This window comes from Arachis ipaensis, chromosome B08, assembly GCF_000816755.2.
Source record: "Arachis ipaensis cultivar K30076 chromosome B08, Araip1.1, whole genome shotgun sequence".
Taxonomy (NCBI): Eukaryota; Viridiplantae; Streptophyta; class Magnoliopsida; order Fabales; family Fabaceae; genus Arachis; species Arachis ipaensis.
The window spans coordinates 6,329,520-6,343,734 of record NC_029792.2 but is presented as its reverse complement, the minus strand read 5'-3'; the positions used below and the strand labels follow the sequence as shown (position 1 = coordinate 6,343,734).

General features: G+C 36.3%; 2 protein-coding genes across 5 annotated transcripts; both read left to right on the top strand.

Moving 5' to 3' along the window:
- LOC107613225 (protein IQ-DOMAIN 1) lies at positions 3,794-8,973 on the top strand. 4 transcript variants are annotated; one of them, XM_016315125.2, is made up of 7 exons: positions 3,794-3,970; positions 5,191-5,313; positions 5,383-5,622; positions 5,961-6,188; positions 6,589-6,702; positions 7,239-7,701; positions 8,301-8,973. In XM_016315125.2, the coding sequence occupies exons 2-7, from the start codon at positions 5,230-5,232 to the stop codon at positions 8,453-8,455; spliced, it is 1,284 nt and encodes a 427-aa protein (XP_016170611.1). In that variant the 5' UTR covers positions 3,794-3,970; positions 5,191-5,229; the 3' UTR covers positions 8,456-8,973. The 4 variants fall into 4 exon arrangements, with proteins under 4 accessions (XP_016170611.1, XP_016170608.1, XP_016170609.1 ...); XM_016315122.2 differs by having other exon boundaries at positions 8,298-8,973; XM_016315123.2 differs by having other exon boundaries at positions 5,171-5,313; positions 8,298-8,973.
- Positions 9,796-13,242, top strand: LOC107613450. The gene is made up of 2 exons (XM_016315453.2): positions 9,796-11,602; positions 12,486-13,242. Exon 1 carries the CDS (start codon positions 10,505-10,507, stop codon positions 11,597-11,599), a length of 1,095 nt encoding a protein of 364 aa, XP_016170939.1. The 5' UTR covers positions 9,796-10,504; the 3' UTR covers positions 11,600-11,602; positions 12,486-13,242.

The following is a 14,215-nucleotide window of genomic DNA, read 5'->3' as shown; positions in this document are numbered from 1 at the left end:
ATAAATCGTCACAAGTAAGTCGGTATCCGCAAATGAGTGTAAATCGTCTCATTTTTTACTCTAAAACACATTAGCCAGGGACAATTTATTTGGAAGGAGTAAAACACAAAAGCCTAGCATGATTTATGTACAAAACAACTAATACACAATAGCCTAGAATGATTTATGTATAGAATCAAAGGCTCAATACCTTCCCACGAGTTGCATTTTGCAAAGAGAACCACCATTGTCACGGCGAAGAAGGTTTTGGAAAGAAGGAAAATTGAGAAAGAAGAGAGGTATGTGCAGCGGATGAAGAAGAATCCGTGGGGTCATATGGCAGAGCAAGACACGGCAAAGTGAGTGGCGGTGCACGACGCAACCAGAGGTGGAGGGCGGCGACATCAGTTGTGAAGAACGGTGGTAGAAGCGCTGGAACACGGATGAGCCTGGCAGTTCACGCGGAGCCAATCAAAGTAGGGGGTTGGAGGCAGTTTTGGTGAAAGATGGCTGGCAACGAGGGAGACATATACAGGTTAAACGGTATTGCATATGTTATCAGATTTATCGATGAAGAGGTCAATTGTCAAACTTGTTTGTAATCTATCTAGTTGATGACAATAATATATTGATTTATGTTAATCTAATTTCATAATGTATATCTCGTGAGGTAGTCTATTAGTGGTTAGTGACTGACGATATGTATATTCATATGATAGAAATTTCTAATGATGAAGTTAAACAAGTCATCTGTTTTGTAATTTGGTTATTTGTTAATATTCTAGGTTTAAAAGATTTAAGGAATATTGAGGTTATTGTAGGAATATGAAGGATGTCATTTTTAATATATATTTTTGTTATTATTATGCCTTGTTAAGTTGTGATTGTATATTATTGTTTTGTCAGCCAACTTGATGTGTTAAGAACATTCGTAGGCAACAAAAAATGATAATGCATGACCGTATAGTGCCTTACTTAGATAGTGTCGGATTACTATGTGTTGCAAGGCTAAATGATTATTGGTTTAAGCTTGATGAGCCGCTGATTAGTGCATTTGTGAAGCGATGGTATTCAGAGACCCATACGTTTCACATGTCTTTTGGGGAGTGCACGCTAAATTTACAAGATGTGACATACCAATTCGGCCTCCCTATTGATGAATTTGCAGTTAGTGGATGTCTCAACGACTTTGAGCAGTTGATGGAGGGGGGAAGCCTACGTGGGTGTGGTTCAAAGAATTGTTTGGTGAACTTCCCCCCGACGATTGTATTGATGAATTCACAGTGTCGTTTTCCTGGTTCTAGAACAAGTTCAAAGTCATGTCCGTAATGTATCCAAGGCTACTGTAGAGGTTTATGCGTGTGGTTACACTATGATGCTGTTGTCTACGATGCTTTTCAGGGACAAGTCTAGTGCTAGAGTTCATTTACGGTGGCTGCCCTATATTGCGGACCTCGATGGACTCGACAAGTATAGTTGGGATTCGCCCACTTTGTCCTGGTTGTACAGGTGTCTATGTAGAATTGCTAACCGGAACATCAAGAACTTAGCTGGACCACTAACATTGTTGCAGTCTTGGATTTTTTGGTATTTCCTACATTCAGCCCAAGGGGTTTGACACCATTATTTGGCCGCTTGCATTGAGGTGACTATTTTTTATAAATGAGCCTTATAGTGCATTAATTCAAAAGCCTTTTTATTCTGATAAATGAGCTGCCTTTTTATAAATGAGGTTTATAAATGATAGAATTGATGCACATATGATATGATAATCGAGCTGCATGTGATAAGTGGATATCTCTGTTGTTAGACATGTGTGCGGCCCATTGTACTTCTAACTTCTCATTAGCCTTTCCTCTGCCCTAATACATTCATTCCCAAATTGTACATACTTTCCATGATACTTCAATTGATTGGACTCAAACACTTTATATTCAACACCCCGACCAATATTATAACTCTTCATTGTTAGTACAACTTTCTCTTTACTTTGAAATCACTGGCCGATTTCAAACTAGAGAGAGCTATTGATATGAAAATGCAGACTGATTCATTGCCTTAAGATCCAAATTAGAGAAGTGTGGAAGGTATTATTGTGTCTGAGAGCTTGACTGGGCTTGTGATCTTCTGACTTTTCTTTTCAAAGATGTTGTTCTGCTATTTATATTGTAGTTGCTAGTTTGTCTTAATAATTGATTGTAGCTAGTTTTCTTGTGTTGACTTTATTTTCGTTACAGAATTGTTAATGACATATTAAAATGAACTGGTAATTATTGGACTTTCTAGCAGCTATTTGATAGGGCAATTAAAACTTTTATATCTCAATTTTCTCTCCATAAAGTAATTAAAACCATAATCTTAATTTTATTTAAAGATTTTAAGGGTTTTTTTAAAGAGTAAATTAAGATAAAAAGTTTTACTTGTCATATTAGATATTTGTTAAAGAATCTAATATAGCAAGCGTTTAATCTATTTCAATACGTCGTTAACCATTTTTTTGACAAAAATAGAGCAGGATTTAACGTGATTCGCAGATGTCAAATTAAAAGACCAAATTAAATAAATTAAAATATTTACAAACAGATTGAAACATGATTGTAATTTTAAAGATCAATCTAAATATTAACTCTTAAAATAAATTGTTGTAATTGACACTCTTAAAATAATTTAATATTATTATTTGTAAAGACATTTTTAAAAGAATAAGAGACCAATATATTTTCAAGCTAACCCAATCCTAAATTGGGATTTTTTATTTTAATATGGAAGAGTGAAGAGAGTTTTACCTTAATGTTACAAAAAATAGAGTTTTACAGTGTTATGGGGGCGCTGTTCTGTACAAGCACAATACGCAGAACACGTATTGTCAAGACAATACGCAAACTGTGTATTTACAATACGCAGACTGTGTATTGTAATTTAATATTAAAATAATACAATACGCAATCTGCGTATTGTAATTTAATATTAAAATAATACAATACGCAGTCTGTGTATTGTCTTTATAAATTAAAAAAAAAATGATTTGACAATTCGCACTCTGCGAATTCTATAACTCCCAGAATTTTGTAAAACACCATAACTTCCAATATTTAAGGATTACACCCATTTTTATCCAATATCTAAAAAAATTAACCCCTAAATTGATCTAACCGATGGTTGCAATTATTGAAAGAGAAATTAGAAAAATTATTATAATTTTCAAAAGAAAACTGAATAATGAAAGCAGCTCTGAAACTTTCAAATCAAAACAAGTTGCTTCACTTTGGATGCAAATGAGCACTTCCATAAATAAACCAAACAATAAACATGATTATATGGGGTCAATTCATTGAAAATAAATTAAGAGTTGGATTAGATATCATAAAGGTGGGGAACTCCGTTTACGGGTGACACGACCCCGTGATTAACTCCTTCGGAATTTGTCCCTCCCCCACCACATCCGTTGACAGCTATACGTCGTCGTTTTCTGCCCCACAAATGATTATTGATATTCCTTGATTTGTTTCTTTTTTCAATTAGAAGTTTTTAATTACTTTTAAAACTTTAATTAGACCCTTTATAATGTTAATATTAATTAATATACCCGTTAAATTAAATATCTATTTTTCTTCACTTGCGTATAATTTTTCAAAAATGTTATGTGAGTATCAGAAAGTATAATTATATTAATCATCATGTATTATATTGATGCATATTTAGTAGATGTCTAGATGAGATATATTTAGGCTTTATTATTATTATTATTATTATTATTATTATTATTATTATTATTATTATTATTATTATATCTTTTTTCACATCAAAACAAAACACTACCTTAGCTTGAGCTCTGTCCACTCCCAAGTTCAGATAGAAATCCTCTCAAGCGGTGGCGAGTGATAACTCGGGATCGGCATTTGACTCTCTTGACTCAGTAACGATTCAACCTTTCTTCTCTTCTCCGAGGACGAGTTCACTCAGTTACAGCTTCTCTCCCTATGAACTTCAGGTGATTTTTGCTTCAATTCTGCGATCTAGGGATCTACACGAACTTTTTATTGTCTTCTTCCTTTTCCGCTCTTCAGATTCAAAATTTAATTGAACTTAGTTTGTTTTAAAGTAAACCAAATCTATCTGTCGCGGATGTGATTAATGAACAACCTGTTAATTGTAGTTACCATTTTACTTACATGTCATAATCTCGATTGATGAAATTTGTACCAATACCTGTCGCTTTTATGATCCGTTTTCTCTGCTTCGTGTTTCCTGTAATAATTCAAGTTTATAAAATTACGATTACTTGCACTGTTGCACATGGATTTGGAAAAAGTACACAGTTCTTTTCACCTTCCTTTTTTCCTTTTTTTTTTGTTTAGCTGGGATTATTATTATTTTTTTTTTTTTTGTTTATGATTGGATGTTGTCTCTGCAGTGTGTTTAACAGCTAATTGTATTTTTGTTCTTGGTATAAATTATCAAAGGCTTTGGTTCCATGTTACTTACGATAATGTTTTGAGCACATATTTAGCATTATTCCTATATTGTAGTGTAGTGTAGAGTTCTTCATAGCATTTGGCTATTTCGGGTTCCTGTTATCATGGCATTGAGAGAATACCTTGTGTGTTTTGATTAACAAATTATGCACCATTCTTTATAGCACCAAATTTTGTTTTTGATATTGGAGCTGTTCAACCCGTGAGTGCCATGTTTTGTACATATAGTCCTCGTCTTATACAAGGATAATGTCTTGATAAAATATTGTTTAGGTTTGAGTCCAACGGTGAAAAGGAAAAAGACAACTAGTCATTTCACAAGGTGCATTTTCACCTTATGTTTAGCTACCTTGTTTGCCTTCAACTTAAATGATTCTGTTTTCCTGTATTAATCATGCTTTTCCGTGATTCGAAACTGCTTATGATTACTTAAAACTTAAAATAAAAGCAATGTTCTTTTGGTTTATCTTATCTAGTGAATTGCTAGCATTTTGGAAAAAAAATCCAAGAATACAGACCAATATAGATTATGAAGCTTCAAAGGAAGGTGTATTACAGTGATAGGATTAAATAAGTTGTAATTTGCATATAGATGTTTTCACTTAAGCTTGTACTTTGACAGTTTGCTACCTGCTTCATCATTTCCATAGCTTATAGTTGAATATGATCATTAAGATTGTATATGAATTATGATCAACTGATTTTTCGTTAACTAGGTCATGTAACACTTTTCCAGGCTTGCACTCGATCGAGATAAATTGAATTTTCACTGACAATGGGTGTCTCAGGGAAATGGATTAGATCATTGATTGGTCTAAAGAAGTCTGAAAAGGCAGAGTCTTCTGAGAAGGACCGAAATGTGAGTATCTCTTTCATCCTCTCTCTCTCTCCTTCTTATTCCTAAGCTTTCCTTTTTCTCAATGATCAGAAGGTTGGCAAGTATCGGCATCAAAGAAAGCATTCGATTGAATTTGATAATGGTAAACTTCAAAATGAGCTTGATGATGATGTGACTCTGCCTATCAGAGATGATAATGATCGTTCAAACTCCGATGTCCATTATTCACCTTCTACTTCTCAACAAGCTCTTGATACTGCACATAATCACCAAATAATGAGGGAAGAATGGGCTGCCATTCGCATTCAAACAGCATTTCGAGGATTCCTGGTAATTTTTCTATATCAAATTGGCTTATCTTATCACAAATAAACTGAATTCTTTTGAATTCTTTAAGTAACAGACAAGAAGAAGGAAAGAACTGAATTGTTTGTTTATTATTATTTTTTTTATATGCCTGTAATATACATTCTGAAATTTGTTGAATTAAAAACAATACTGTATAGTGGTTGAATAGAAGTGACTTATATCTACCTATTTATCTTGCTTCACATCTATTTGGAGGGTTGGTGTTTTGTCTTTACTTTATGGCTTAGTAATATTCTATTAAGAATCTTACTTATGTCGCCAACAACTTCAACCGAGCTGGAACTTGTTGTATGTATCAGGCCAGAAGAGCACTAAGAGCTTTGAAAGGATTGGTAAGGCTTCAGGCCCTTGTAAGAGGCCATGCAGTAAGAAAACAAGCTGCAATAACATTGCGTTGCATGCAAGCTTTGGTGAGGGTTCAGGCTCGTGTTCGGGCAAGGCGTGTCCGCTTGGCATTGGAGAGTCAGAATGAACAACAGAAAGTTCAGCAGCAGCTTGCAAATGAAGCTCGTGTTCGAGAAATAGAAGTAAGGACTAAGGAGCACTACTCTTAAAATGATGTTGCTTTGTCAAATATCTATCTCCTTCATTGTTTTTGGTTTAAATTATTATATCCATTCACCATGGAGATCAGGAGATGGGTAGTTCAATTGTTTTGATTAATATTTAGGAATGAGGATCTGCCTTCTCCCTTTGTGGTCCTCATTCACAAGCCCAATTGCAAATTTTCAATCATTCATTTGACCTTACATGATATAGTCGTTTATATCAAATGGTTTGTTGGCATCTTCTGGGTACTCTGTCATTCTTGTATGTCTAATTTAATTGAATTCCAGTTTCCTTGTTATCATTTCTGTCCAAGAAACCTTTTAATAATGGCAAATAGCAGCTAAGATTCCATGTTATAATCGTAATTGTGCAATACAGGAAGGCTGGTGTGACAGTGTGGGATCTGTAGAAGAAATCCAAGCTAAAATATTGAAGAGGCAGGAGGCTGCAGCTAAACGTGAGAGAGCCATGGCATATGCTCTAGCTCATCAGGTAAAGATCCATTGAGCATGTTGAATTATGCAGGCAGTAGACATCATACTCAAAATTTTCTTCAACTTGCATGTACAAAATTCTGAAATCAAGAGAGAATCATTAAAAATACCAATCCAGCTCAAATCCTTGCTGTATTTAAGCTATTCTCAGTCATATGACACTAGTGATTGCTTATTTTATCCTATGAAATTTTGGATTCAAGCTGAGTTCTTAAAGCATTATTTAAGAGGTTCTTGGGTAATTTAGATCTCTGTTTTATGTCTAGTTACATCTTGAACACAACTTTGCATATAAAATTATCTATATGACTTACAAGTACTAAGCACAAGATATATTTCTGAACCAACCAATTTAAACATAATTTTATAAACATTAAACAGTAAACCCCTAGAAGTAAAATGACTGCATAACTGTTGTTCAATAATTTCCCCGTCATTTGATCACTGGCTTTGTATTGTCTCATCCATTTCCATTTTGTATTCTTTGATCTGCATGCTCTGGGTAATATATTTATAGTTTTTCCTCCTTGACAGTGGCAGGCAGGATCAAGACACCAGGCTGCTTCATCTGGATTTGAACCAGATAAAAGTAGCTGGGGCTGGAATTGGTTGGAAAGATGGATGGCTGTTCGTCCTTGGGAGAACCGTTTTGTTGACACTAATCTAAGGGAGGGAGCAGTGGTACATGAAAATGGAGCAATGGATGGAAAAAATGGAACCAGTGCTAACAGCAAACAAATTCCGTCAAACAATCATCAAAAACCTGCAAGTCAGAAAGCTGGACCGATTCTTTCCGATGGCTGTGGTTCTTCACCTGGTAAGTCAGCAGGCTTGCAGGAAGTAGTGAACATTCAGGCTGTTAAGCCAAATGGTGAAAATGCTATTGAAGAAGCCAATTCAAAACCCAGGATTGGGTCAAGATCTCGTAGTAATCCAAAGGAGAGAACCTCACAAGGAGATAAGCAGGCCAAAAAACGATTATCTCTGCCTAACAGCGGTGAGTTTGTTACCCTTCTCTGCATTTTTGTCCTTTCCTGTACACTGGGGATCAGACTGCGCCTTTACAAGAGGCTGGAAAAAGAAAAAAAAAAAACTATTGGGTGGAATAATTGCATTCCACTTCAGCCAGTTCTTTCACTTTTAGAAGAGTAATGCTCCAAAGGACCCACAACTAGGTGACCATATAGTCTTCATTTACAAATGTAGGGCAACATTGTAGAAGACAGATGATATATCTTGGAAAAATGTGTATACCTGTTTTGGCACTCATTAATTTACAAGTATTAGACATCTCTGCTGAAGATTCATACTATTTGTACCCCACATTATAGGTTGAAAAATTCCTGCCTTTGTTAATCTATTCTCCTAAAATGTTACTTAGGAATAAGGTTATCTACTTGCCAAGTCGTGTTGCATCATTCAAATTTGTAGAGTAAATTAGTTTGCATTTTTTATTGCATACTTCATGTAAATATCATATTTGTTCTAAAATTCTTTGTAGATATTAGCAGAATGAGCAATGCCAAAATCCATTTTGCAATTATGTTAGGATAGGAACAGCCATTTCTAAATCCTATTTCTGATTGACATTAGCAGGGGGAGGTCCTGGGGCTCAAACAGCAAGACATCCTAATAGAACAAATGTCAAAGGAACACTCAGCGCACAAAAGCTCGGTAGGGATAAACCTAAGGTCAATGGAAGAGGGGATGTAAATCTTACTCAGCCAGTTCCACAGCATGCAGGTATGTAGTTTCAAGAATCCCAAGAGGAACTGCTCCATTTGTTCATTGGGACATGTCCAGTTTTTGGTCTGTACATATAAAAGCCAAGCATTGAGTGGTTACTTGCAATCGTCACTTACCAAAAATTCCTTCATGAAGAAGACTTTGATGTGGCTGTTCGATTTTGATGATATAGGCTTCTGTTATGATGAGAATAAGATATTTCCGGTTGATTCACGTCTTTGTTGTAATTATTCGGTATTTATTGTTCAGCTACGTGATAATGTGGTGGTGTATTTATGCTCAAATGTATTCCTTTCAGTGTGGGTTGCCTTCCATATATTACTGTGGTTAAGCTGTTGTTGTATTCTTCTGTTAGCTTGGAACACAAGGCATATACTTAAGTGGAGTTAGTTGAGTTAATTGCATGAACTTTTGCCTCCTTTCAAGTTTCAAACCGAAGTGCTTCATCTATGTAATAGTCAAATTAGTAGTGTTTGAGAGTTTGAATGAATGGGTTGCCCTAAGATGACTACAGTTCGTTTTATTTATTTATTTATTATTGTTATTATTATTATTATGTTCAAATCTTAAGAACGCTAACAAATGAGCATGAAATTTAATTTGGTGATATATGCAGATTTTGGTTCTCTAGGTAGTCAATTTCTGTACAATAACTATATAGTGTTTTTATAGGGAAAAAATTAGTTTCATCAGAGTTACGAGTGTTTGGGGAAACAAATGAAATCACCGTATAATAGAAGGCTGATATTTTTATGTTGAGAAATAGTCTACAAGTAGTATTTGAAAGTTATAATGACAAGTAGAAGTTGATTATTTCGACGATTTTGTAAAATTGATTTCAGGGATTATATATGAAATAATGCATCCATTAATTTATCATTTTTTAAATTTTATTATACAATTTTTTTCCTAAAGAAGAATTTGGTAAAATTTCTTTTTAATTAATATATAAATAGATGAGTATTAAGATGATCTTTCCAGTTTCCAAGAACACACTATTTGTGTTGACAGTGCATTGCTTGTCATCTCAGAAGGTAGGATGGGTTGATGCTCTCCACGTTCAGATCTAATCTTTTTTGGGATGATGCCTGCTCTTACCCTCTTCAAAGTCAACACATCAAGCTGTCACTCTGAGTTATGTTTATTAATTACCTAACCTTCTTGTTAATGTTTTTTTCAACCTTTTATATTTTCTTTGTTACTGCTAGTCTGCTACTACTAGATTCTTATCGTTATTGTTAGCTTACTAAGGAGGAAACAAAGTTATCGATAATACCGATCAATCCTGTTTGTAATGTTTTGTTTTTGCCGCCTGTGATTGCCAGGTTACAGCTACACACACACAATGCATCTATTTTATCGAATTTAATCAGTGATTAGAATTTAAATTACTCAAACAGAAATAAACGGCGTTAGTGTTGGAGTTAGTGAGTGAGTGAGGACTGATGAGGCGCCAACCTCACTGACTCCACCGTCAGTTAGGGAGCTTTTTCCAACCAAAATAGAAAACCCCCTAACCCCCCTTGTACCCACTACCCACCTTCCACCCCCCTAACCAAAATCCAAACCCAAATAACAATTAATTAATTAATTTCTTAATCCAAATTCTTCTCTCTCTCTCTCTCTCTCTCTCTCTCTCAGCTCAACAAAGGTTAAGTCTCTCTCATCATCTTCGTTTCAAGTCTCAAGCCTCTTTCTCTCACTATATTATCCTCTTCTTCCTCACTCTGTTTACTCCTGAAAACAGCACAACAAGCATTCTCAGTCACACACACACACACACACACACTCTCTCTCTCTCTCCCAAAACTCAACCCTAAAATCGAAATCGATATCTCAGTTCCACACCCCATTGCTCCACAATTCCAAAATTCAAATCTTTCCCACATTTCCACTCACCCAATACCTTTACCTGAGTTTCTACTCACATTGACAAAATTCCAGACCACTCACAATCCCCGGTTTCACCCTCGCCACCGCAACCATCACCATCACCACGGCTCCACCACCACCACCACCTCCACCACCACCAATTGAGGCTGACACCAACCTCAATGTTGTCATCCCCATTCATCATCGCCTTCTCCCTCCTCCTCTCCCTTCCAATCCTCTTCTTCCTCGCACCACGAATCCTCCCTCCCCGTCACCTCAGTCCGCCCATTCCCGACTCCGACGAGATCGACGACGCCGCCCTCTTCCGCCGTGCAATCTCCCTCTCCCACCACCCCAACCAACCTTCTAGAACCTTCCACCTCTCCACAAAGAAGAACCCTTCTTTCAAAATCGCGTTCCTCTTCCTCACAAACACCGACATCCAATTCGCTTCCTTATGGGATCGCTTCTTTCACAACCAACCAACCAACCTTTACAACATCTACGTTCACGCAGACCCAACCGTGAACATCACGCGCCCCGATTCCGGCGTTTTCCACAACCGCTTCATTCCTTCCAAGAAAACCTACCGCGCTTCACCCACTCTCATCTCCGCCACGCGCCGGCTCCTCGCCACCGCGATCCTTGACGACCCTGCCAACGCATACTTCGCCGTCCTATCTCAGCACTGCATCCCTCTCCACTCGTTCCGCTACGTCTACCGCTCCCTCTTCGTCTCCAAAACCTTCGACAAATCCGAACCCGAACCTGAATCCGAACCGGGGATCCGAACCAAATACCGGAGTTTCATCGAGATCATCTCAAAGACGCCGAGGATGTGGAAGCGGTACGTGGCAAGAGGAAGGTACGCGATGATGCCGGAGGTTCCGTTCGAGAAGTTCCGGGTCGGATCGCAGTTCTTCACTCTGACCCGAAAACACGCTCTGCTTATAATCGCGGATCGGAAGCTATGGAAGAAGTTCAAGTTGCCGTGTTACAGAGAAGATGAGTGCTACCCTGAGGAGCACTATTTTCCAACTCTCTTGTCAATGGCGGATCCTGATGGTTGCACAAAATACACGCTAACGAGGGTGAATTGGACTGGCACTGTTAATGGGCACCCATATACTTATCGGAGCTCCGAGGTGTCTCCGGAGCTGATCGGGCGGCTGAGGGAGTCGGAGAACTCCGAATCGTACCTATTTGCGAGGAAGTTTAGCCCTGATTGCTTGAAACCGTTGATGCGCATAGCAAAATCGGTTCTTTTCAAGGATTGAAAGGTAATGACTAACAAGAATGCATGTTGTCGTTGTTCTGTGTGATTTGTTGTTTTTTAATATGTTTTTGCTGAATTTTGTGGTTTTATTTTGGGATTGGTGCAATGTCGATTGTGGAGTGGCATAAAGTTTTGAAATTTGTGTGCAATACTGCATTTCTAAATGCTTCCATTCTTCAATGTTTAAGTGATTTTGTTTTAGTTCCTCAATTAGTACTCATGTTTGTATGTTTTTTTAAGTACTTGCTGGTATTTCTCGTGGTTTATTCATTCAATACTAAGGAGTAAGGAGCTTTTCTTTTAGTTTCACATTTTGGTAAATTGGAGAAGAGAACCTTTACTTACAGGACTATAGGTCATAACGGTTTTTTTCCCCTAAGAAGCATTTCTCGCATTACTGAAACCTAAAGCAAATGAGAAACTTGGAGGGAAATTCAAGAGTAGTTCGTTGCTTTCTTTTTTTAAACCATATACATAAGTGCATTTAAGTCGATTGTTGTTATATTGGGAATTGATTTTTATTACTATGTATGGAATGTACAATTGTTATGGACATTTGTGATGTTTGTAGTTGTGGTCTTGTAGACATGTTTCATGATGTGCAAAAGGTTTGTGGCATCTTTTATTCATTTTGAAGTTGTGATTTTTGAGTGTCAAAATATGCTCCTAGTTCCAATTACTTTGTTGGTACCCGAAGTTCACATTTTTTCATTTGGAATGTCAAAATATGCTCTTTAGTTCAATCAATGACTAGGTACTTTGTTGGAAACCATTTTTCTGGGTACATTTTTTCAGTTTGCTCTACCTACAAAGCTAAAAAAAGAGGCACTTTTTTTTTTTAAGATTCTGCAGATGAGCTAACATGGTTCAATCAAATTGATTCTCAGGTTGAAAAGTTGATAGAAGATATTTATGGCTAAAACCAAGTTGCTGTTGCAATACCTAGCTCCATTGGAAGGTATATGGCTTGAAGAGGCATAAACAGCCCACAACCAATATACCTTGAACTCTCAAGATAAAGAGAGAAGTGTCTTGAGTCTTGAGATAAGTTTAGAGTTGTGTGTACTCATTTGCACTAGATATTGTGTCGACTTATTCATCAATAGCCTAGATAGGTGTAGGTCCCATTAAAGCTCCATTTGCTGGAATGATAAATGAGTCGACACAGTGTGAGGAATCAGAATCAAAATGAAGAAAGGAAACGAAGAGGCACCTGCACGAGTCAAGGAAAGAGATGCAGGTGCTAATGCTATAGTCAAGTGTATTATTCATCTGGTGTATGTGTAATTGTTGCCGTAGAAGATTGTGTTAGGTAGTTTTGTAAGGTTTCTCTCCCTCTTTCGTGAATGATCTTGTACATATGAGCCTGTCTATTAAGCACAAACCATTGATGAAGAAATGATCCACATAGAGTGTTCTACTTTTGGATCAATTCCAGTGCTGTTGCCTAAACACGAGGCAACAGTGGCTGCATGGTGATACAACATTATATATAATACTGAAATGAAAGGAAAAGCGAAGTCTACAGATTCCCCAATTGATCCATCTCTATGCGCTCTTTTGATCTCTTCCTGTTTTCTGATTCCATAGGAGTAGGACTCATCCTATTTAGCTTTTGTCTCTTTTTGGTTTTTTCTATTGGTCTGTGATCCCTTTCCTTTGTTCAAAATATCAGATAGTGGCTCCAAGCCTCCAAGTAGAGAAAAAAAAGTAGAGAAAAAGGGATCATGTTGCAAATCTTATTTATGGTATCATATTCTGATTTCTGAGGCCAGGCGACATCGGAATCTGTGGTAAGTGGTGAGTTTAATAATTCAACAAAAGATTTATGTTATGTCATCAATGCTTGATTAAGACTAAAATGACCTTAGCTTGCACTAATGAAGTAGGATTTTCTACTCATGAAATCCTCACTGATATAAAACTATAAAAAGGACTGTTTTGAGATGAAATGAAAAACAAAGACATGAGTTTTTATATTTGATATTATGGCATTGAAAATGACGTGCATGAGCAATGAGTATAATAAATAGTTGGTTTACACCAAATTAAATTGAAATTGGAACAAACAATTTTAAAAGTAATTTATTATGTGAAAAATAATTTAGTATAATTTTCAAATTATTTTGTAATAATTTGGTACAACTTGAATTTGTTGAAAAAGTTGCCCATAAAAGCGACAAGTGTGAAGAGTGGTATGGTGTCGGTGGCTAAGGGGAGGGTCAAGGGTGGGTCCCATAAGTACCAAGTTAGGACAAAGAAAAGTCTAACCCCCTTTGTTTGCTTTCCCCATAATGTTCCTCCACACACCATCACACTTGGCCTCAATTTTATTATTTGAGAAAATGATACTCTTCTCTCCTACAATATATAATAATGTTTTTCTTTTTGCAGTTTTATTTAATAATTTAACTTTTTTTTTCACATCAAAAACTCATGCAATATATATTTTAGGTAAATATTTATGGTGATTGCTATGGTGCCTAAAAATGTTTGCTTAACTTATCAAAAAAGATTAAAAATTAATATTTAATTTTAAAAGTATAAAAGTAAATAATTGTTAAATATTTAAAAATTGTCATAAAAAGTAAGTTAGACAAAAGTTAGATACCAAGTT